The 22,628-nt window shown below is 38.0% G+C and overlaps 1 protein-coding gene across 1 annotated transcript in view; it reads right to left on the minus strand.

Moving 5' to 3' along the window:
• The window catches only part of CA10 (carbonic anhydrase 10 (inactive)), a 1,015,669-nt gene that overhangs the window by 868,501 nt on the left and 124,540 nt on the right, over window positions 1–22,628 (minus strand). The window contains exon 2 of the mRNA XM_055432763.2: window positions 4,565–4,639. Coding sequence (XP_055288738.1) covers window positions 4,565–4,639 — 75 coding nt within the window. The remainder of the gene's footprint in view (window positions 1–4,564; window positions 4,640–22,628) is intronic.

Raw genomic sequence — 22,628 nt, forward strand, 5'->3', positions numbered from 1 at the left:
ATTCAGTTTTTCCCACTGCCAGTCCCTCTCATCAGAAAGCTTACACAAGGCTCTTAGCCTCCTCCATCAGAAGGGAGACAGACAAAGCAAGAAGAGCCACAGTCCCACAGTGGTTAAAATAAGAACCATATTACAGAAAGTCCGCCATCATGAAAAAGCAGAAAGTTATGTCCCAGTTGAAGGGACAAGATAAAACTCCAGAAGAACAACTAAATGAAGTGGAGATAGGCAATCTTCCAAAAAAAAAAAAAGAATTCAGAACAATGAAAGTGAAGATAATCCAGGATCTCAGGGAAACAATGGAGAAGATGCAAGAAATGTTCACCAAAGACCTAAAAAACTAAAGAACAAATAAACAGAGATGAATAAGACATTAGAAGGAATCCGTAGCAGAATACCCGAGGCAGAAGAATGAATAAGTGACCTGCAGGACAGAATGGTGGAAATCACTGCCACAGAACAGAATATAGAAAAAATAATGAAAAGAAATGAAGACTTCATAAGAGACCTCTAGAACAACATTAAACACACCAACGTTTGCATTTTAGGGGTCCCAAGAAGAAAAGAGAGAGAGAGATAGGACCTGAAAAATATTTGCAGAGATAACAGCTGAACTCTTCCCTAACATGGGAAAGGAAATAGGTAATCAAGTCCGGGAAGCATAAGAGTCCCAGGATGGATAATAAACCAAGACCACGATAGTCAAACTGACGAAAATTAGAGACAAATACAAAATATTAAAAGCACAAAGAGAAAAAGAACAAAAAAATATACAAGGGAACCCCATCAGGCTATCAGCTGATTTCTCAGCAGAAACTCTACAAGCCAGAAGGGAATTAAAAGTGATGAATGGGAAGAACCTACAACTAAGAATACTCTACCCAGCATTCAGATTTGATGGAGAAATCAAAAGCTTTCTAGACAAGCAAAAGTTAAGAGAATTCAGCATGAACAAATCAACTTCCCAACAAATGCTAAAAGAACTTCTCTAGGCAGGAAAAACAAGAGAAAGAAAATATCTACACACAAGAAATCCAAAAAAATAAAGAAAATGGTAATAGGATCATATATATGGAAAACTGGCTTAACTGTAAATGGATTAAATGCACCAACCAAAAGACATAGGCTGTCTGGGCAGATGAAAAAATGTGCATGTATGCATTTCAACTTATCACATCACTCATCTTGACTCCCAAAATTGTAAGTAATTATCTTATAGTTATAATCATGTTTCCATTATTACTTGCAATTGTAATTATCTATTTGTCCTGCTATTGATTGTGAAAACTCATAAACATCTCTTACTATTGTGACTATGTAACTGTTACTCAATTATTACCATTGTATCATGATTGGTCAACAGAAAAATAAAATAACTCTATATCACCAAAGCTAAGATTTAATAGAAAAACCTGTAATCACTTTTTAAAATCCAGATGCATATCAGAATTATCTTGAACATTTTTTAAAAATAAAAATGCCCAGGTATTTTTTTTTTCTCCAGAGATCCAGATATGTTTCTAATGAGCAGCCATATTTAAAAACAACTGAAATATATGATGATCTTTTACTTTTATCTAGTTTGTTTCACTTTTTCTATTTAATATTCAGTACTCCCATTTCATTTAGTGTATGTTTTCCAATTTCTCCATCTCTTCATTTTATTTTTTTTTATGTTCCTTCTCAAAACTTCATCAAACATAGTAGAAAAGCTTTTGTATATGTATTCAAAGTAAAAGTGAAGTCGCTCAGTCGTGTCCAATTCTTTGCAACCCCGTGGACTGTAGCTTACCAGGTTCCTCCGTCCGTAGGATTCTCCAGGCAAGAGTACTGGAGTGGGTTGCCATTTCCTTCTCCAGGTATATATATTATGTATGCATAATATTTATATGCACATGAATATGAAATTCACATGTATATATATTTTTGAAAACACATGAATTTTTGCCTAACTAAAACATTTATGACATTTTGATTCCACTTGTTTGACTTACTATGAATACAATGCTAGATTTCTAATTAAAATATATACACAACAAACAACAAGGGTTTACTGTATAGCATAGGGAAATGTAGCCAATATCTTGCAATAACCTATAATGGAAAATAATTTCAATATTAATATATGTGTATTATGTATAAATGAATCACCTTGCTGTGCACATGAAACATTGTAAGTCAACTATACTTCAATAAAACATATATATTAAAAAAATAAAAGTAAATAAATAATTTTAAAAATTTGGGGCAGAAAAGTAAAATTTTTCAGACACTACCCAGGATTATTGATGAACATTTCCATCAGTAGGGAGGATATTACTAGTTTATTAAGACTTCCTATAGCCTGACAGAGTGCCCTTTGTTGCTCTAACTTAATGATCACAAAGCATAAAGAATATCATTATAAATGTGATTTCCCAGATATCCTGAATATCAGAAGCAGATTCCTCGGGGGGGGGGGGAAATATATATATATGAAAGCTTTTTAGACATTGGAAAGGGATGCCCCCAATCACAAGTATAAAATGTCATATATCTTTGTCATGTCATATGAACACAGTTGTGTCAATCAAGTTATTGTAAGACTATTATTAGAAACATGAACATTTTCAGTTAAATTATTCAAGCCTAGTTTCTATGCCCACTGTACCAAGAAATAAATGTACCCTGGAGAAGGAAATGGCAACCCACTCCAGTGTTCTTGCCTGGAGAATCCCAGGGACGGGGGAGCCTGGTGGGCTTCCGTCTATGGGGTCACGAAGAGTCGGACACGACTGAAGTGACTTAGCAGCAGCAGCAGCAGTAAATTTATCAAGTTAATAATACTAATTTATGAGACTAACTGGCAGTCAGCTGCCTTTTCCCTGGGCCATTCATTCTTCCTCACCATGCTTGGTTTCCTCTTATTGAAATTTATGTCCCACAATACCAATGAGAAAAGTGAGGTTCAGAGGAGTTTAACAACTCTCTTAGCTCTGCACAGCTGATATAATGAAGTCTATGAAGGACAGGGAAAGAAGACATAGCATCCAAGAATGAACCAGGTAGCCCGGGGGCACCACTCTTCCCACCTGCCACCAACTGCAAAGACCTTAAATGACACTTGGGGTCATCTATTTTCCATACTGACTCCATCTGAGAGTTTTATTTCTTGTCCTCTCATATATAAGCAGTTAAAAATATTTTGAAATATCTCACCTGCCTTCCCTTCCATCCTTCTCTCTAACATTCCTGCTCTTTTTCTTGCCTCTTTCCCTATGAAAGTCTTGAAGCAGGAGACTGAGGATTGTGAAGAGGATAAGAGTAGTAAGGGAAGACAAGGACCCTCCACCTTGTTTCAAAACTTAAGTTACGGCATGCTTCTGGCTCTAACATGTCTTCAGTTCTCTCCCCTCATGCTGACAACATCCACTTTGCCTATTATTTTTTATCTGATATTTGGCCCAACTAAGTCCTGACCATGACTAAAGTAACATCAGAGATAACATGCATCACAGTAAGCCTCACAGCTATGATCAGCCTTGCCAGACTTCCTCATTTCTTAACATAAAAAAAAAAAAAAAAAAAAAAAAAACCTCTTTCTCAACCAAAGTTCAGCATACAGAACTTCAGCCCTGACTCCTGCATTGCCCTCTCCCTGACACAGCCATCTATAGATAGAAGAGCCTTAAGATATAAGTTCAGATGAACAAACATAGTCTTGGTTAAATTGGCACTCATTCTTTTTTTTTTTTTTTTTTTTAACAGAGGAAAATTTATGCGTCGAACCTGGACTGGTCACTTATGATAATATACATGCTACAATTCCATTCTCTCCAATCATTCCACCTTCACCCTCTCCCACAGAGTCCCAAAGACTGTTCTAAATGCCTATGTCTCTTTTGCAGTCTCTTATACAGGGTTCAGGTTACCATTTTTCTAAATTCCATATATATGCGTTATTATACAGTATTGATGTTCTTCTTTCTGGCTTACTTCACTCTGTATAATTGGCTCCAATTTCATCCACCTCATTAAAACTGATTCAAATGCATTCTTTTTGATGGCTGAGAAATACTCCATTGTGTATATGTACCAAAGCTTTCTTATCCATTCATCTGCAGATGGACATCTAGGTTGCTTCCATGTCCTGGCTATTATAAACAGTGCTGCAATGAACATTGGAGTACATGTGTCTCTTTCAATTCTGGTTTCCTCGGTGTGTATGCCCAGGAGTGCGATCGCTGGATCATATGGCAGTTCTGTTTCCAGTTTTCTGAGGAATCTCCACACTGTTCTCCATAGTGGCTGTACTAGTTTGCATTCCCACCAACAGTGTAAGAGGGTTCCCTTCTCTCCACACCCTCTCCAGCACTTATTGCATGTAGACTTTTGGATAGCACTAAATTGGCACTCATTCAATAAACTTTCTCTTAAGGCAGTATTGATCTAGCACCTAAATCAGACTATGGTGACTTATACAGTAGATGCCATGCCGTATAGCAAATGCAAAATTATGGATATAATACATTTCACTCATATTACTTCCCTAAAAATAAAGTAAGAAGAATAAATGTTCATTTACCTGGGACAAAGCTTCCCTGGACCACCTCCTTGTATGCCCACCAGCCTTCGTGGATTTTTGGAGAATTCTGTTGAGCTAAAGGAAAAAAAAACAAAGGAGAAAAGAGACTAAGATGATGGCAGAGAAGTGCTGTATCCTGGTTGTTCAATAAAGAAGAGTGACTATACATAAAAGAATCCTTTTCTACCCAAAAGTCAGGCTATAGAATGTAGCAGCAACATTTCACCTCCTTATTCAATTTATTAACCTGTAAAGATACTGTCGTAAAGTTTTATTAAAAAAACACTCAGGCTCTTTCTACTGAAGAGAAATAGTAAGGATGTATTTAAGCTTATTTGAATTTCCCGTCACTTATCTCTAACTCACCTCTTTAAAAAAAAAAAAAAAAACCCAGCCCCCTACACATACGTATACACACTCATCAACATAAGGAAGATCTATCAGTCTGACTGAAGAATCAATTCAAGAAATGTCACTTAAAAAGAAGCAAAAGGAAACCCCTGGATAATTTAAAATGTCGCAACTGACAAAAGGATCACTGAAAGACTGTTACATCAAGAGAATTGCAAAACACTTTGCTCTCTGTCCATTTCCATTCATTTTTCTTCAGCAACTCATCCACTAAGATGTGGCATTATATAAGATTTTAGCAGGCAACAAGACAGTCAGACCATCTGAATCAAGTCTCTTATGATGGAACTGCAGAGTTTTTGTTAGCTTTCTTTGACATGCATTGAGAATGATCCAAATTCACCCTGCAAAAATCAGTCAGCTTGAGCAGGGCCCATTGGATGACATCAATTACAAAACATGATAGGTACAGATTAGAATTGAAGAAAACAAAGGCTTTCACATAATATGTTCTTAAATTCCCATTTAAATGGGCAATTTGGAAAGACAGGGCAGTACCTTTAAAAGGCAACACATTTAAAATTCTGCTGGAGTACTATAGGGGTTTATGTGAGCTAGGGGAACAAGAGAAGTACGTCATTTCCATTTTAATGCTTCCCTGGTGGCTCAGCTGATAAAGAATCTGCCCTCAATGCAGGAGACCTGGGTTCAATCCCTGTGTTGGGAAGATCCCCTGGAGAAGGGAAAGGCTACCCACTCCAGTATTCTGGCCAGGAGAATTCCAGGGGCTGTATATTCCATAGGGTCGCAAAGAGTCAGACATGACTGAGTATCTTTCACAAGAAGATCCTCAATAATCATCTTGTGGTTGCTTCCATCTGACTTCCAGTAGGTGAAGAGCTGATTAAGAATTTCTCAGAGCAAACATGTGAACAGAAAGCAGTTTTAGCTTCTGCTGTGTTCTCCACTTCTCTTTAGTTATGGATTGGGATTTTTACTTGATGTGCAGCAAGCCCCTGGGAAAAATCAAGGTAATTAATCAAAAAAAGTGTTTTGACAATGAACACTCATCACTACCAGATAAGGAAATACACAAAGCCAAGGTCCTTCTTTTGATTGTAAGGAAAATCTATTTCAATTTTATTCTCTTTCTTGTGGCAATTCCAACCACAGAAGATGATATAATCTAGAATCACCTTATACTTTGGCCCAAATCCAAGCAGGGCTGAAATCAAACTTTGCATTAAGAAATAAAGATTTTTTTTTTTTTTTAAAGTGGTGGAGCAGCCTATATCACTTTTACTCAAAAAGCTTAAAATGAGATCATGGTTAAAAGGCTCAAATGTACCTGGAGTTGAAAATGAATAAAAGGAAAGTCTCAACATCGCTGATTCTGAACCTGATATTCTAGAATCACTACACTTGGGATTGGCCACTCATTCTGATCTTATAATCTTTACAAAATTTCTTTCTACCTGCTGTTCCCAAGAATACCACAAATACCACATTTATTGTCCTCTCCACACATTTGGTGTACTTTCCCCCTGCCCCAGCCCTGCCAACTGTCATCCTTCATCTCCTTGAATTTCAGAACATTCAATTCAGTTTAGTTCAGTTGAGTTCAGTCGCTCAGTCATGTCTGACTCTTTTCAACCTCATGGACAGCAGCACGCTAGGGGTCCCTGTTCATCACCAACTCCCCAAGTTTACCCAAACTCATGTCCATTGAGTGGGTGATGCCATCCAACCATCTCATCCTCTGTCATTCCCTTCTCCTCCTGCCTTCAATCTTTCCCAGAATCAGGGTCTTTTCAAATGAGTCTGTTCTTCACATCATGTGGACAAAGTATTGGAGTTTAAGCTTCAGCATCAGTCCTTGCAATTCAGGACTGATTTCTTTTAAGAGGGACTGGTTGGATCTCCTTGCAGTACAAGGGATTCTCAAGAGTCATCTCCAACACCACAGTTCAAAATAATAAATTATTTGATGTTCAACTTTCTTTATGATCCAACTCTCACATCCATACATGACTACTGGAAAAACCATACCTTTGACTAGATGAGCCTTTGTTGGCAAAGTACTGTCTCTATTTTTTAATATGCTGCATGGGTTGGTCACAACTTTTCTTTCAAGGAGCAAGTGTCTTTTAATATCATGGCTGCAGTCACCATCTCCAGTGATTTTGAAGCTCAAAAAAAAAATAATAATGTCTTTCATTGTTTCCACTGTTGTTTCCATTGTTTCCCCCATCTATTTGTCATGAAGTGATAGGACCAGATGCCATGATCTTAAGCTTCCTGAATGTTGAGTTTTAAGCCAACTTTTCCACTCTCCTCTTTCACTTTCATCAAGAGACTCTTTGTTTTCTGCCATAAGGGTGGTGTCATTTGCATATTTGAGGTTACTGAAATTTCTCCTGGCAATCTTGATTTCCACTTTTGCTTCATCCAGCCCAGTATTTCTCATGATGTACTCTGAATATACGTTTAATAAGCAGGGTGACAATATACAGACTTGAGGTACTCCTTTCCCGATTTGGAACCAGTCTGTAGTTCCATGTCTAGTTCTAACTGTTGTTTCCTGACCTGAACATAATTTTTCTCAGGAGGTAGGTCAGGTGGTCTGTTATTTCCATCTCTTTCAGAATTTTCCACAGTTTATTGTGATCCATACAGCCAAAGGCTTTCAGTTCAGTTCAGTTCAGTTCAGTTCAGTCCAGTGACTCAGTAATGTCCGACTCTTTGCAACCCCATGAATCACAGCACGCCAGGCCTCCCTGTCCATCACCAATTCCTGGAGTTCACTCAAACTCATGTCAATCGAGTCGGTGATGCCATCCAGCCATCTCATTTTCTGTCGTCCCCTTCTCCTCCTGCCCCCAATCCCTCTCAACATCAGAGTCTTTTCCAGTGAGTCAACTCTTCGCACGAGATAGTCAATAAAGCAGAAGTAGATATCTTTCTGGAACTCTCTTGCTTTATCGATGATCCAACACATGTTGACAATTTGATCTCTGTTTCCTCTGTTTTCTAAATTTAATTTGAACACATGGACATTCACCGTTCACATACTGTTGAAACCTGGCTTGGAGAATTTTGAGCATTACTTGGCAAGCAAGTGAGATGAGTGCAGTTGTGTGGTAGTTTGAGCATTCTTTGGCATTGCCTTTCTTTGGGATTGGAATGAAAACTGACCGTTTCCAGTCCTGTGGCCATTGCTGAGTTTTCCAAATTTGCTGGCATATTGAGTGCAGCACTTTCTCAGCATCATCCTTTAGGGTTTGAAATATCGCAACTGGAATTCCATCATCTCCACTAGCTTTGTTCATAGTGATGCTTCCTAAGGCCCACTTGACTTTGTATTCTAGGATATCTGGCTCTAGGTGAGTGATCACACCATCATAATTATAGGGGTCATGAAAATCTTTGTATAGTTCTATTTATTCTTGACACCTCTTCTTAATATCTTATGCTTCTGTTGTGTCCATACCATTTCTGTTCTTTATTTTGCCTATCTTTTCATGAAATATTCCCTTGGTATCTCTAATTTTCTTGAAGAGATCTCTAGTTTTTCCCATTCTTTTGTTCTCCTGTTTCTTTGCATTGATCATTGATGAAGGCTTTCTTATCTCTCCTTGCTACATCTGGTGATGTCCATGTATAGAGTTTCTCTGGTGTTGTTGGAAGAGGGTGTTTGCTATGACCAGTGCATTCTCTTGGCAAAACTCTATTAGCCTTTTCCCTGCTTTATTCTGTGCTCCAAGGCCAAATTTGCCTATTATTCCAGGTGTTTCTTGACTTCCTCCTTTTGCATTCCAGTCCCCTATAATGAAAGGGACATCTTTTGGGGGTGTTAATTCTAGAAGGTCTTGTAGGTCTTCATATAACCGTTCATTTTCAGCTTCTTCAGCATTATTTGTCACTTTCATTAATTCAGTAAACATTTGGTGAGTACCTATGACTATCAGGAAGAATTATAAGCACCAAGAATACAAAGTGTCTATTTTCTAAGAACTTATGTTCTACTGGATGGAGACAGATAAAAGCAAACAAATTGAACTTAATCATAAGAAAAATACTAATAGACGGAAATACTTTTTGGTACAACTAAAGAAGGTGAAGTAATAGAGAATGGTCTTCCCAGGTAGCACTAGTTGTAAAGAATCCACCTACCAATGCAGGAGACTCAGGAGATACAGGTTCAATCCTTGGGTTGGGAAGATTCACTGGATGAAGAAATGGCAACCCACTTCAGTATTTTTGACTGGTAAATCCCAGGGACAGAGGAGTATGGCAGGCTACAGTTCATAGGGTCTCAAAATGTCGGACATGACTGAAGTGACTTAGCATGCAAAAAGACACACTAGATGGTATGATAATGATGGCATTTGAGATTTTGATACTTAATCTAAGATTTAAATAACAATAAACGATCTGGTCTCTGGAAAATCATTTTCTATAGCATTTCAGGGGGATTAAAAAATCCTGAGAAAGCAAGTAGGTATAGATTTTCCCAGAAACATAAAAGCGGTCATGTGTTTGAACTACAGTCGATATATGGGGAGAAAGGGTCCAGATGAGTCCTAAAGATTTACGTGGTAGTCCAGGAGAAAGAAGATGGTGGTTTCAACTAGCATGTGCATATGTGTGTGTTTGTGTGCGCGCACCTGCTCAGTTGCGCCTGACTCTTTGCAACTGTAGCCCACCAGGCTTCTCTGTCCATTGAATTTTCCAGGCAAGAATCCTGGAGTGGGTTGCCATTTCCTACTCTAGTAAACTAGCATAATATTAATGAAAATAGAAGTGAATGGACTACACACACATACACACACACACACATATATACATACATACATTATATAAAATACATACATATTTTATTTCTCTGTATATTTTAGAGGAAGAGTAATGGGACTTGTTGATAAGTTGAATGAAGGAAGTTCAAAACTATAGATCAAGGATAGCTTCTACCGTTTTTGGTCTGAGTGAGTAGATGTTGATAGTTATTGAAATTACAAGGGATACTAAGGGAAGAGTAGCTTTGAAACGTGGAGTAAAGAGCTCTGTTTGAGAAGATTAGTGAGCAATTATGGGGAGATGTTAAGTAGGCAGTTGGATATAAAAGGTGTTCTGAGATCAAGACAAGACATACATTTATGATTCTTTGACATATAGAGGATATTTAAAACCATAGGTTTAGAACAGATCACCAAGAAGAAAGTGAAAATATGTAGAGAGAGACCACAGGGACACAGTATAGAGTTCTAAGATGTTCAATATTTAGAAGTTAAAACAAGGAGGAAAATACAAAATGAGATTGAGAAGAAGAGGCCACTTAAGTTGGTAAAAACAAAGAAACAGGAGAGAAAATAATGGCCTCTTGCCATTCTTTTGACTATTTTACTTCTGTCTCTTCTCTCTTCTTCCTCTCTTTATTTCCTTGTTTTTGAACGTTTAGATTTATAGAAACATTACAAAGATAGTACAGAGTTCCCATATACTATAGATTGGATCCCCAACTCCTTTATTACTAACTACATTTATTACTACATTCATTACTACATTTATTAAAATTAATAAACTAGTGTTGAAAAATTATTATTAGCTAAAGTCCACACTTCGCTTGGATTTTCCAGGTGGTGCTACTAGTAAAGAACCCGCCTGCCAATGCATAAAGCGTAAAAGATTTGGGTTTGATTCCTGGGTCAGGAAGATTCCCTGGAGGAGATCATGGCAATCCACATCAGTATGGACAGTGGAATCCCATAGAGAGTGGAGCCTGGTGGGCTATAGTTCATAGGGTTGCAAAGAGTTGGACATGACTGAAGTGACTTGGCATGCATGAACACTTTATTCAGATTTCCTATAGTTTTAGTCTATCATCCTTATTCTGTTCAAGGATGGCATCTAGGATTCATGTCTTCTTAGTCTTCTCATGGCTGCAACAATTTCTTCACATATTTCCAATCTGTGACTTCCCTATATCCCTGTCTCCTTAAGCAAATTAAAACTATCTGAAGTGTAAATTTTGTGCCTTGTCTACTATAATATAACTCATATAATAGGTGTATCGGGCAAAGTTTTAGTGAATATTTGTTTAATAAATCTTGGAAGAAAGATGTAAAACACCATTCAGATACGCTATTCACAAGTTTGTTAGGAATATTCACTCCTCAGACTCCTCCCCACATTTGTTGTTGTTTAATCACTAAATTGTGTCCAACTATTTTGTGACCCCATGGAGTGCAGCCTGCCAGGCTCCTCTGTCCATGAGATTTCCTGGGCAAGAATAAAGGAGTGGGTTGCCATTTCCTTACTCTAAAATAAGTTTAATGTTAAATAGTTTCTAGATTTTAAGAACGATGTAACTAAAATAGTAACAATAATAGAATACAAAGGAAAGGGGAGAAAAAGATCAGCTCTAATCTGTGTAAGGTTAGCTATAACCTTGTTTTCTGCTTCCTTCACCAAACATTGTGTAATGAGTTATTTTCTCTATTCTTATTTTTAATGTGCATATAATATTTATTTTAGTAAACATGCCATAATTTCCCAGTGATTCCCTGTCTATTGACCATTTTGTTGTTTGAACACTGCAATTATCTTTTTTCAGTTTCAGAGTGTCCACTGATCTCCCTCTTAAAAAAAAAAAAAAAAGAGGACAGTATACCAAAATCAGGGTCAAAGAACAATGGCATAAGTGCACTTGTTAAGTTATGTTATAAAAAACGTTTAGCAATTTGCATTGCCATAGTAATGCCAGTGATTATTTTTTAAGGGAATACTGAAATTTCAGACAATGATAAAACAATACTAATCCATTTAAACATAATTTTGACTTCTGAAAAATAGGCAAGAAATATTGTATCAAGAAATATTGTAACTCTATCTAATAAATGATTCTCTTCTGTCATAAATTCATGAGATGAATGTTCCATCAAACTGAAGACACATTTTGTATTTTACTTTATTACTATTATTTATCATCTTGATATCAGGTATAGGTGTATTATCCATAAATATTACAAATAAATTTGGCAGGAAAATCTATTCATATTTTAAAACAGATAGATGAAACTTCAGACCCGAAAGTTTCAAGTCCATGCCCAGATTCACCTGGCCTCCCACAAGTCACAGCAATAAGGATAATGTATGTGCTGTATTCAGAATACTAAAAGAGTATTAACATAATAAATCAATTTTTAAACCACAGTTGATAAACTGTTGATAATTTCTAAAATCAATGAATTAGTTAATTATGGGATTAATCTCATTTCACACATAATCCAATCACAACCAATAGCTTTGAATGAAACTAAAATCTCCTCATATCTATCTTAAGCTTGAATTTAGCAAGGCTTAGTCAAATGAAAAGAAAGGAAATAAGCAGACTTTTTGGTATCTTTTGAGAAGCAGTGTGAAATAATGGAAGATACAAAGCAACTTGTAATTGAATTTAAATTTACTACCAAATTCTGTGTTACTTTGAGCAAATAATTTCATATTTCAAATTCTAAAAAAAAACAACAAACAAACAGAATATCCAGTATTCTTATCTAAAAATTGATAACAGCTATCTTGAAAGGCTGTCAAAAGTACGTCAATATGATATTTTGTGTTTTTATTATTTGATATTAATGGTTGGTGGTATGGCATGGCAGAAAGAGGGGGAGGTCTGCGGCACTGCAACCAAAAGGCAGAAAAGGAATCTGGCAAATGATACAAAGTAGAAAACAGAAACAGTAACACAATTTTACTTGAATCCGCTTGAAATTAAAAAAAAAAAAAAAGGAAAGAAAGAAATTATATGATAGCTTGAAGAAGCAGTATCTGCACATTTCACTCTCCAGATCCTGAGCCAACTCACAGAAGGTAAATAATAGCCCTTCCTGACCCAAGGAGAGTTCAAATGCCCCTGAAACCACTCGTGACATTTTCAAGTCAAAGATTATCACCAAGAAACCTGTGAAAATAGAATAGAAATCAAAGCAGGAAAACAATTGATTCAGGAAACTTATAAAGGGAACTTGTGTTATTTGCTGGGACAAAGCCCAACGTCCAATGGGCTTGCAGGAAAAGCAGACAAAATGATCCATTGGAATCAATTAGTGTGGTGGGAAATAAAATCAGATGTAATTCTTAGGAACTGGCCACGTGGTTGCAACAACTTTTTTTTTTCCCCCATATACCAGCAGCTCAACATCTTGTCCTTCTTTCAGATTCTGACCTACTCAGTATTTATTGATCATGTACTACATGACAGGTGCTGTCACGTACTTTACAAATGGTGGAAACCGTGAATTATGAGCATAGCTGAGTTGTGCAAATGAACCAAACTAGAGTTCCATTATTTAAGTAACAAAGACAAAAAAAAGTTTAAAACTTGAATTATCTGGAGAGCTGGAAAGATTTGCTCATCCTATATATCTCAGCTTGTTGTTTAGTCATTAAGTTGTAGCCAACTTTTTTGCAACCCCATGAACTGTAGCCCACCAGGCTCCTCTGTCCATGTGATTTCCCAGTCAGGAATACTGGAGTAGGTTTTCATTTCTTTCTGTAGAAGATCTTCCCAACCCAGGGATCAAACTGGTATCTATTTTTTAGATACCATTGAGATTCTTTACCATTGAGCCACCAGAGATGCCCACCTCTCAGCCACTGTTTCAATAAAGATAGCTTAAATATTTATATTCCTCACCTGGATTTTTCATTCCAGTTCTATCCAACTTTTCTAGCAGTCCATTAGGTAAAGGCATTGCTAGTTTCCAGAAGTTCACAATTATAATTCTTTTGCTCCTGTGACAAACGCAGTACTAATAATTCATTTTCCTCTTCTTCCTTAACAAGAGAAGTCTTGGGTTTTAGTAAGGCATATTGACTTCTCAGAATAAAGACTACACTTTCTTAACTTCCTCGGAGCTAGGTGTGGACATGAGACTAAGTTGTGGCCAATGCGATGCTAGTGTGCAGGACATCCAGGAAATGTTACAGGAAGAGGTATGCCTCTTCACATCTCTTCCAGGATTCTAGAATGTGGGCATGTTACGAAGAGTTCAAATAGCCATTCTGAACTGTGAAGCTTAAGCCTCATTTCTAATAAAAAGATAGACGGAACTGGACTGACTATCCTTAGAAAAGAGAAATTAACCTTATTGGTATTTTCTGTTACTCACTGCTGACAATAATCCATATTGATATATGCTTACCTCCAATATCCAAGGAATTAAGACATCAATTCTACTTCTGCTGTAGCTCTGATCCACGTTCCTATACTTTTATACTACCTAGTCAGAGGCCCTCAGCAGTGACTTAATAGACAGTTACAGATGCCTAATCACAGGACTTTTTGTCTCGAAGCTCCCTGATACTGCCCCCACAGCTGGCGCACTATTAAGGCACATCATGCTAAAGCAGCACTCTACTTGTGTCTTTCATTGCCCCTGTAAAATTATCTGATGATTGCCAACTAACTATAAGGCAATATCCAGGCTCATTGATTATCACTCAAGGATCACAACAATAACTCATCAGTGGTTTCCAATGGGTTACACAATGATGGGCAAGTGAAGCTTTCAATGCTCTTTAGGGTGTGATGAATTTCCTTATTTTTGAAACTTACTCTAGTCTCCTTTGAGGGTTGTTTCTCTGTGCTCTCACAGGATGCATTATATATGTCTGCCTTATTGTATATAGTAGTTTCTTAAATTACTTCTTCATGGGTTTGCCATAGAGGTAGAATAGGTGTTCAATAAATATTTCTATACTGAAATAAATTAAAACGTTTTTTTTTTTTCACTGATTGACCCTATATCCTAGTCAGACTAGACTGTCTTGTTCATGTGTCGTTTATTTTATTATTTGATTTATTCTTCCTATAACATCACTTCATCACTGAAAAGTAATTAAATTCTTCAAGTACTAATAGCAGCTTAAATGACACTTTCTCCTTGAAAACTTTCATGTTCCTTCCAGCAGGAATAAAGCTTTGTCATCTCTGAAGTTTCTTACCTTTTTATGTATAATTTATGCTATGTAAATCCAATTCAAAATGATTCAATCTAGTCCACTCCATTTCAAAAATAATATTTATTATTATTATATGGAATTGTAGCATGTATATTATCATAAGTGACCAGTCCAGGTTCGACGCATAAATTTTCCTCTGTTCATTTCTTTGCATTTGTGCTTTTTTAATAAAATTCTTTTTTAGATATAAAAAAATAATAATAATATTTAAAATTTACTCACTGTACTTGACTACAGAGGAGCTACTTCACGTTCAAGGTCAGGAGAGGCGGTCGTGAGGAGATACCCCTCGTCCAAGGTAAGGAGTAGTTGCTGCGCATAGCTGGAGCAGCCGTGAAGAGATACCCCATGACCAAGGTAAGAGAAACCCAAGTAAGATGGTAGGTATTGCGATAGGGCATCAGAGGGCAGACACACTGAAATCATAATCACAGAAAACTAGTCAATCTGATCAAACAGACCACAGCCTTGTCTAAGTCAATGAAACTAAGCCATGCCATGTGGGGTCACCCAAGATGGGCGGGTCATGGTAGAGAGGTCTGACAGAATGTGGTCCGCTGGAAAAGAGAATGGCAAACCATTTCAGTATTCTTGCCTTGAGAACCCAATGAACAGTATGAAAAGGCAAAATGATTGATACTGAATGAGGAACTCCCCAGGTCGGTAGGGGCCCAATATGCTACTTTAGATCAGGGAAGAAATAAATCCAGAAAGAATGAAGAGATGGAGCCAAAGCAAAAACAATACCCAGTTGTGGATGTGACTGGTGATAGAAGCAAGGTCCAATGCTGTAAAGAGCAATATTGCATAGGAATCTGGAATGTTAGATCCATGAATCAAGGCAAATTGGAAGTGGTCAAACAGGAGACGGTAAGAGTGAACGTCAACATTCTAGGAGTCAGTAAGCTAAAATGGACTGGAATTGGTCAATTTAACTCAGACGGCCATTATATCTACTACTGTGAGCAGGACTCCCTTAGAAGAAATGGAGTAGCGATCATGGTCAACAAAGATTCGGAAATGCAATACTTGGATGCAATCTCAAAAATGACAGAATGATCTCTGTTCATTTTCAAGGCAAACCATTCAATATTACAGTAATCCAAGCCTATGTCCCAACCAGTAACGCTGAAGAAGTCGAAGTTGAACGATTCTATGAAGACTTACAAGACCTTTTAGAACTAACAGCGAAAAAAGATTTCCTTTTCATTACAGGTGACTGGAATGCAAAAGTAGGAAGTCAAGAAACATCTGGAGTAACAGGCAAATTTGGCCTTGGAGTACTGAATGAAGCATGGCAAAGGCTAATTGAGTTTTGCCAAGAGAACGCACTGGTCATAGAAAACACTCTCTTCTAACAATACAAGAGAAGACTCTACACATGGACATCACCAGATGGCCAACACTGAAATCAGATTGATTATATTATTTGCAGCCAAAGATGGTGAAGCTGTATACAGTTAGCAAAAACAAGACCTGGAGCTAACTGTGGCTCAGATCATCAACTCCTTAAGCCAACTTCAGACTTAAATTGAAGAAAGTAGAGAAAACCACTAGACCACTCAGGTATGACCTAAATCAAATCCCTTATGATTATACACTGAAAGTAAGAAATAGATTTAAGGGACTAGATCTGATAGATAGAGTGCTTGATGAACTATGGATGGAGGTTTGTGACATTGCACAGGAGGCAGGGATCAAGACCATCCCCATGGAAAAGAAATGCAAAAAAGTAAAATGGCTGTCTGGAGATACCTTACAAATAGCTGTGAAAAGAAGAGAAGCAAAATCAAAAGAGAAAAGGAAAGATATAAGCATCTGAATGCAGAGTTCCAAAGAATAGCAAGGAGAGATAAGAAAGCTTTCCTCAGCGATCAGTGCAAAGACATAGAGGAAAACAACAGAATAGGAAAGACTAGAGATTTCTTCAGGAAAATTAGAGATAGCAAGGGAACATTTCATGCAAAGATTGGATCAATAAACGTCAGAAATGGTATGGCCCTAACAGAAGCAGAAGATATTAAGAAGAGGTGGCAAGAATACACAGAAGAACTATATAAAAATATCTTCACGACCAAGATATTTACGATGGTGTTATCATTCACCTAGAGCCAAGAGTCCAATACGACTGAGCAACTGAACTGAACTGAACTGAGAGCCAGACATCTTGGAATGTGAAGCCAAGTGGGCCTTAGAAAGCATCAGTACAAACAAAGATACTGGAGCTGATGGAATTCCAGTTGAGCTATTTGAAATCCTGAAAGATGATGCTGTGAAAGTGCTGCACTCAATATGTCAGCAAAGTTGGAAAACTCAACAGGGCCACAGGAAAGGAAAAGATAAGTTTTCGTTCTAATCCCAAAGAAAGGCAATGCCGAAAAATGCTCAAATACTGCACAATTGCACTCATCTCACACACTAGTAAAGTCATGCTCAAAATTCTCCAAATCAGGATTGAGCAATACATGAACCGTGAACTTCCAGATGTTCAAGCTGGTTTTAGAAAAGGCAGAGGAACCAGAGATCAAATTGCCAACGTTTGCTGGATCATGGAGAAAGCAATAGAGTTCCAGAAAAAAACATTTATTTCTGCTTTGTTGACTATGCCAAAGTCTTTGACTGTGTGGATCACAATAAAGTGTGCAAAATTCTGAAAATGATGGGAATACCAGACCTCTTGACTGCTTCTTGAGAAACCTATATTCAGGTCAGGAAGCAACAGTTAGAACTGGACATGGAAAAACAGACTGGTTCTAAGTAGGGAAAGGGGTACGTCAAGGCTGTATATTGTCACCCTGCTTATTTAAATTATATGCGGAGCACATCATGAGGAACCATGGACTGGAAGAAGCACAAGCTGGAATCAAGACTGCCAGGAGCAATATCAATAACCTCAGATATGCAGATAACACCACCGTTATGGCAGAAAGTGAAGATGATCTAAAAAGCCTCTTGATGAAAGTGAAAGAGGATTGTGAAGAAGTTGGCTTGAAGCTCAACATTCAGAAAACAGATCATGGCATCTGGTCCCATCACTTCATGGGAAATAGATGGGGAAACAGTGGAAACAGTGTCAGACTTTATTTGGGGGGGCTCCAAAATCACTGCAGATGGTGACTCCAGCCATGAAATTAAAAGACGCTTACTTTTTGGAAGGAAAGTTATGACCAAACTAGATAGCATACTAAAATGCAGTGACATTACTTTGCCAACAAAGGTCCGTCTAGTCAAGGCTATGGTTTTTCCAGTGGTCATGTATGGATATGAGAGTTGCACTGTGAAGAAAGCTGATCACTGAAGAATTGATGCTTTTGAACTGTGGTGTTGGAGAAGACTCTTGAGAATCCCTTGGACTGCAAGGAGATCCAACCAGTTCATTCTAAAGGAGATCAGTCCTGCGTGTTCGTTGGACGTACTGATGCTAAAGCTGAAACTCCAATAGTTTGGCCACCTCATGCGAAGAGTTGATTCACTGGAAAAGACCCTGAGGCTGGGAGCGATTGGGGGCAGGAGGAGAAGGGGACGACAGAGAATGAGATGACTGGATGGCATCACTGATTCGATGGACATGATTTTGAGTGAAGTCCCGCAGTTGTTGATGGACAGGGAGGCCTGGCTGGCGTTCTGTGATTCATGGGGTCGCAGAGAGTCAGACACGACTGAGCGACCGAATGGAACTGAAGACAGTTTATGTGCCCACACCATGTTGATTAAAATACCTTTGCTCCATCAGAGCTTGGGACCCCGTGACTTTCTTTCTTTCTTTTCTCTCTCTCTATCTCTCTATTTCTGGCTTATTTCCTGCAACGCGAAACCCGGCTATGTAACCCAGGACATATTAGCCTCTCTCCTTCATCCACTTTCTTATCATCAACTCTGGACCACCAGATTCCAGTTTATTAAAGGACCTCAACATCTTCCTATATTTTACTAACTGGAATTTAGTTTTTTTTAATATATTTAAATGTAAAGGAAACTAGAGAAATGTTTTCCAGCTATAGACTACACAATAGTTTTGAACTGGATAAAATCCTCCACATTTCACAGTGATGAAACAGAACCTGCCATGGGGGATGCTCAGAGATACAAATCCTTTCTGTGTCCCCGGTTTTTTTATTTATAGGACATAGGCTTCATTCAGCTTGTTTGATCATCCCTGTTTTCCAAAGGGCAGATTCAAATAGTTGCTTATTGTAAAAGGGAGGGAATGAAGAAACAAAGGCTAAACAGTCAAGAAACAGTACTGCAACTGTGGGACAGGGTCCTGGTTCCTCCTTAAGGAATATGCAAAGCAATCAGCTCAGTTCTGTTGTTCAGTCTTTCCTACCATTTGTGACAACACCTTTGAGTTTTTCTATGGGAACTAAGGTCCCTGCTCAGATGTAAGAGGGTAATCTCAGACTGAGCACGAGATTTCTGGAGCACTGAACTGATACCTCACCATCAGCCAATCAGAAGACAGTTTGGACACAAGTGTTGTTGTTTGTTTGTTCTGATCCCATCTCCAAATGATTCTCCCTTTAAAACTCATTGTCAGCACAGTTTTCAGAGTTGGTTTTTGGACAAGAGTCCACCTTCCCAGATTGCTGGCCTGTTGAATAAAACAAGCTTTACTTTCAAACCAACACTTGTCTATTGAGTATTCGCTTTCCAGTGGTGAGCAGTCAATCTTGAGTTCAGTAACACTGATACTGAAGAAAGTTTGAAAGCTTCTCGTTCTTCTAAGATGGACCAAAAAGAGGAGGAAATATGTCTAGGAGAATATGTAGCTAGGGCGACTGTAACTTTTGACTTGCCTTGTGTTCAGTCACTAAGTCATTTCTGACCCTTTGCCACTCCATGGACTGAAGCACGCGTGGTGTCCCTGTCCTTCACCATCTCTGGGAGTTTACTCAAACTCAAGTTCATTAAGTTGGTGATGTCATCAAACCATCTCAGCCTCTGTTACTTCCTTCACCTGCCTTAAACCTTTCCAAGTATCAGGGTCTTTTCTAGTGAGTCAGTTCTTCACATCAGGTGGCCAAGTACTGGAGCTTTAGCTTCATCATCAGTCCTTCCAATGAATATTCAGGGTTGATTTCCTTTAGGATTGAATGGTTTGATCTCCTAAGAATCCAAAGGACTCTCAAAAGTCTTCTCAAACACCACCATTCAAAAAAATCAATTTTTTGGTGATCAGCTTTCTTTATGGTTCAATTCTCATATCCTGCATGACTATTGGGAAAATCATAGATGTGATTATATGGACCTTAGTTGGCAAAGCAATGTCTCCGCTTTTTAATATGCTGTCTAGGTTTGTCATAATGTTTCTTCCAACAAGTAAACATCTTTTAATCTCATGTCACTGTTTTCATGGTTTCCCCATCTATTTGCCATGAAGTGAGGAGATCAGATGCCATGATCTTCGTTTCTTGAATGATGAGTTTTAAGTCAGCTTTTTCAATCTCTTCTTTCACCCTCAACAAGAGGTTATTTAGTTCCTCTTCACTTTCTCGAATAAGGGTGGTATCATCTGCATATCCAAAGTTATTGATATTTCTCCTGGCAAATTTGATTCCAGCTTGTGCTGCTTCATCCAGCCCAGCATTTCACATGATGCATTCTGCATATAAGTTAAAAAAGCAGGGCAACAGTATACAGCTTTAACATATACTTTTTCCCAATTTGAAACACGTCCATTGTTCCATGTCCAGTTCTAACTGTTTCTTCTTGACCTACACACAGGTTTCACAGAGGGCAGGTAAGGTGATCTGGCATTCCCACCCCTTGAAGAATTTTCCACAGCTTGCTGAGATCCACACAGTCAAAGGACTTAGCATAGTCAAAGGATTTAGAATAGTCAATGAAGCAGAATTAGATGTTCATCTGGAATTCTCTTATTTTCCTATAATCCAACAGATATTGGCAATTGTGATAACTGGTTCCTTTGCCTTTTCTAAACCCAGCTTGTACATCTGGAATTTCTTGGTTCATACACTGTTGAAGCCTGGCTTGAAGGATTTTGACATTACCTTGGTACCATTGAAATGAGTCAATTGTGTGATAGTTTGAACATTCATTGGCATTGTCTTTCTGTGCGATTGGAATGAAAACTGACCTTTTCCATTCCTGAAGTTACTGCTGAGTTTTCCAATTTTGCTGACATATTGAGTGCAGCACTTTCACAGTATCATCTTTTAGGATTTGAAATAACTCATCTGGAATTCCATCACTTCCGTTAGCTTTGTTCATAGTAAATTTTCCTAAGGCCCATTTGACTTTGCACTCCAGGATGTCTGGCTCTAGATGAGTAATCACACTATGGTGTTTATCCAGGTCATTAAGATCTTTCTTTGTATGGTTCTTCTGGGTATTCTTGCTACATCTTCTTAATATCTTCTGCTTCTGTTAGGTCCATACTGTTTCTGTCATTTAATGTGACCATGTTTGCATGAAATGTTCCCTTGGTATCTCTAATATTCTTGAAGGGATCTCTAGTCTTTCCCATTCTATTGTCTTCCTCTATTTCTTTGCATTGATTGCTGAGGAAGGCTGCCTTTTCTGTCCTTACTATTCTTTGGAACTCTGCTCAGTTGGTTTATCTTCCCTTTCTCCTTTGCCTTTTGTTCCTCTTCTTTTTTCAGCTATTTGTAAGGCTTCCTTTACAACCATTTTGCCTCCCCCCCCCCCCTTGGGGATGGTTTTGACCTCTGCCTCCTGTACAATGTTATGAACTTCAATCCACAGTTCTTCAGGCACTCTGTCTATCAGATCTTATCCCTTGAATCTATTTGACTTGCCTAGGATATTCCGAATTTACCCAGTCTCAATATATGTATAAATAGGGCTCTCTTTGGCGCTCAAAAAGTTGTTGTTTAGATTATAAATTACATGGTCATTTTTTAACATAGCAGTCAGGTTAGCCACATATTGCTGGAAATACCATCATGTATATGTGTTATCTAACCTAAGTCAAGAACTGCACATTTTCCCTCCATTCCTGTACTCTCTTTCTCTCCTGCTGTGGATAAAGAATGTCACCTGACATTTCAGTAAACAAAGATGCCATAAAGCCATCAGCCACTGCAGCTGTTCCACTGGTGTTCTCTGAGGGTTATTCAGGATGGAGGAAATATAAGAGAGTGGTCCTAGATAGTTTAGATGCAGACCAAAGGACTGATTCCAATAAAATCAGATTCTTGCATCTTTCCCAAAATAATAAAGCACTAAAATTATTAACATGAGATGTCTATTTCTGTGATTAGCAGTAATCTTTTTGATGTTTGACTACATTTTCTCTCAACAAAAATTTCTACATACTCTGGTTTTTCCCTTAATTCTTTGGAGCAATTCCTCAGAACTACATGAAGCAATACCTTCTTGGGCAATAGTCTTCTGTAATGCCCTGAAGAAAACATAATTCTCAACTTCTAGGCTATGAATTTTTTTTTTTTTTCAATCAACACTACTAACCTCATCACCATTTCAGTTCAGTTCAGTTCCGTCACTCAGTCCTGTCTGACTCATTGTGCCCGCATGAATTACAGCATGTGAGGCCTCCCTGTCCATCACTAACTCCTGGACTTCACTCAAACTCATGTCCATCAAGTCGGTGATGCCATCCATCCATCTCATTTACCAGGTGATAAATCAGGAAAACCAACTTATTTGAACCCAGACTCAATTACTAGAAACCTGAGGACCGAGA

Source organism: Moschus berezovskii, chromosome 20, assembly GCF_049115385.1.
Source record: "Moschus berezovskii isolate FMDL1 chromosome 20, NW_MosBer_1.0, whole genome shotgun sequence".
NCBI lineage: Eukaryota > Metazoa > Chordata > Mammalia > Artiodactyla > Moschidae > Moschus > Moschus berezovskii.